At 47.3% G+C, this 1,735-nt stretch overlaps 1 protein-coding gene across 1 annotated transcript in view; it reads right to left on the bottom strand.

Moving 5' to 3' along the window:
• LOC102675372 overlaps positions 1-1,735 on the bottom strand; it is a 46,721-nt gene that overhangs the window by 5,304 nt on the left and 39,682 nt on the right. The window contains 2 exon segments of the mRNA XM_031511098.1: positions 279-539; positions 1,124-1,438. Coding sequence (XP_031366958.1) covers positions 279-539; positions 1,124-1,438 — 576 coding nt within the window.

The following is a 1,735-nucleotide window of genomic DNA, read 5'->3' as shown; positions in this document are numbered from 1 at the left end:
ACAAAAAAAAAAAAAAAGAATAAATATATGAATAAATCACAACAAGATTACGCAGAGAAGAGATGAATGAATGAATAAATAAATAAATAAATAAATAAATAAAAGTCGTATGCAGTGCGATTGGTTCAATCAAATCGTTTTCGACACCCAGAAGAGTGAATTGCAAGAAAGGGAAAAAATGATTGCAGAGCTCTCGGCGTCGGATCAATGAGCCGCTGGTGGAAGGAATGAATGGAGCGGTGAACGAAGAGTGGTTCCTACGAAAGAGTACTACTCACCACGAATCGATTGACTTTGACCTTAGGTGTGCGCGGCGATTCGTTGGTTTGCGAGCCGAGGGACTCGAAACGGGCTCTCAGACTGCTCGCAGACTCTATGCTCAGCTGTTCCCCGGACGAATTTTGAGCGATTTCCATCTCGGCGATGTGCTGATTGCTCGTCGTCGTTTTCCCATCCGTCTCCTCCCAGTGTTCGAATTTCGCGCACAAGGTTTTTGCGCGGGCCGCGTTCTGCGCTTGCTTCAAAAACTCGTCCTCAACCTGAAATACACGTTTCGATAATTTCCACGGACTTCCATTTACGGAATTGGGCGTTCGTTTCTTGCGTTCATTGGGATTCGTTCGAGCCCGTTCGTTTCGAGACGTTAAGTGCAATCATTTTGCAACCTCAACAGATTCGAAAGGAGTCGGACTGGACAAACCAAAAATCATTTCCAAGGAGATTATTATAACCGGTTAAATTATTCTAAAACCTATGACCTCGAAAAAAAAGAAAAAGAAAAAGAAAAAGGAAAAATCTACAACGGAAAAGAAGAGAAACGGAAAGAAAGATATTCAAGATAATAATATATTCTCCCGATGGATTTTATGGATATTCCTATTGTAATTTCACATTGTCCTAGGCATGTTGCGCAGCGACAGGTGTCGTATCATCTGCATATCCGTGTCGCCATCGGCTCACTTGAGCAATCTTCCCGGCAATTTTCATTGTGCATATTCATAAGGAGGAATCTCGAGGATGCCTTCACTCGATGTTAATAAACGGCACCATTTATTGCGATGGAGAACAATGAAGACGCGTCGCGAGCGTGTATATGCGTGTGTATGCGCGCGCGGCTACTCACCTTATCGGAAGCTCGCACGTAGTTAGGATCCCTTTCCTCGCCGCTGTCCTCACCTTCCGACTCCTCGCCGTCCTCGTCCTCGTCCTCCTCGGAGTCCGACGCGGTCGCCTTCGCGTATTTGTCCTCCGGGGGCGGCGTGAAGCGTTTCAAAGGTTTCGGCCCGTTCGGCAATTCCTTCTTGCACGCGTTCTCCTCCATTTGCCGGAAGATCGAGAGCATCTTTCTCGCTGTGTCCGTGTGCACCACCTCGTTCACCCTGTCGTCGGCTCTCACCACGTCTGGATCGCGGTATATCTCGCGCTCAGGGGAGTCCATCTGTCGAGAAAGCAACTTGGATAAATCTCCTTTTTCTTCTTCTTCTTCTTATCTCTTTCTTAGAACGCGTCGTTCTAATTCTTCAAGCTTTTTAAATCGGAGGAAAAGAAGCTTCCGTCTGTATCGTCATGTTTCGAACACGGGGACAGGAAATCGGATGAAGAAAGGGGGACGTTGTTTTCCGCGAACCGAGTTCTGAGTCAGCTCGAACGCGCGGTGTTTCGCGAAGACGCGATGACAATGCAGAATCGCCCGTTCCTCTACGCGCCTCTCCACCAGATATTACCCGGGGCGAGG

The sequence above is a fragment of the Apis dorsata genome, unplaced genomic scaffold (assembly GCF_000469605.1).
Source record: "Apis dorsata unplaced genomic scaffold, Apis dorsata 1.3 scaffold_292, whole genome shotgun sequence".
NCBI classification, from domain to species: domain Eukaryota; kingdom Metazoa; phylum Arthropoda; class Insecta; order Hymenoptera; family Apidae; genus Apis; species Apis dorsata.
This window is presented reverse-complemented; position numbering and strand designations above follow the sequence as displayed.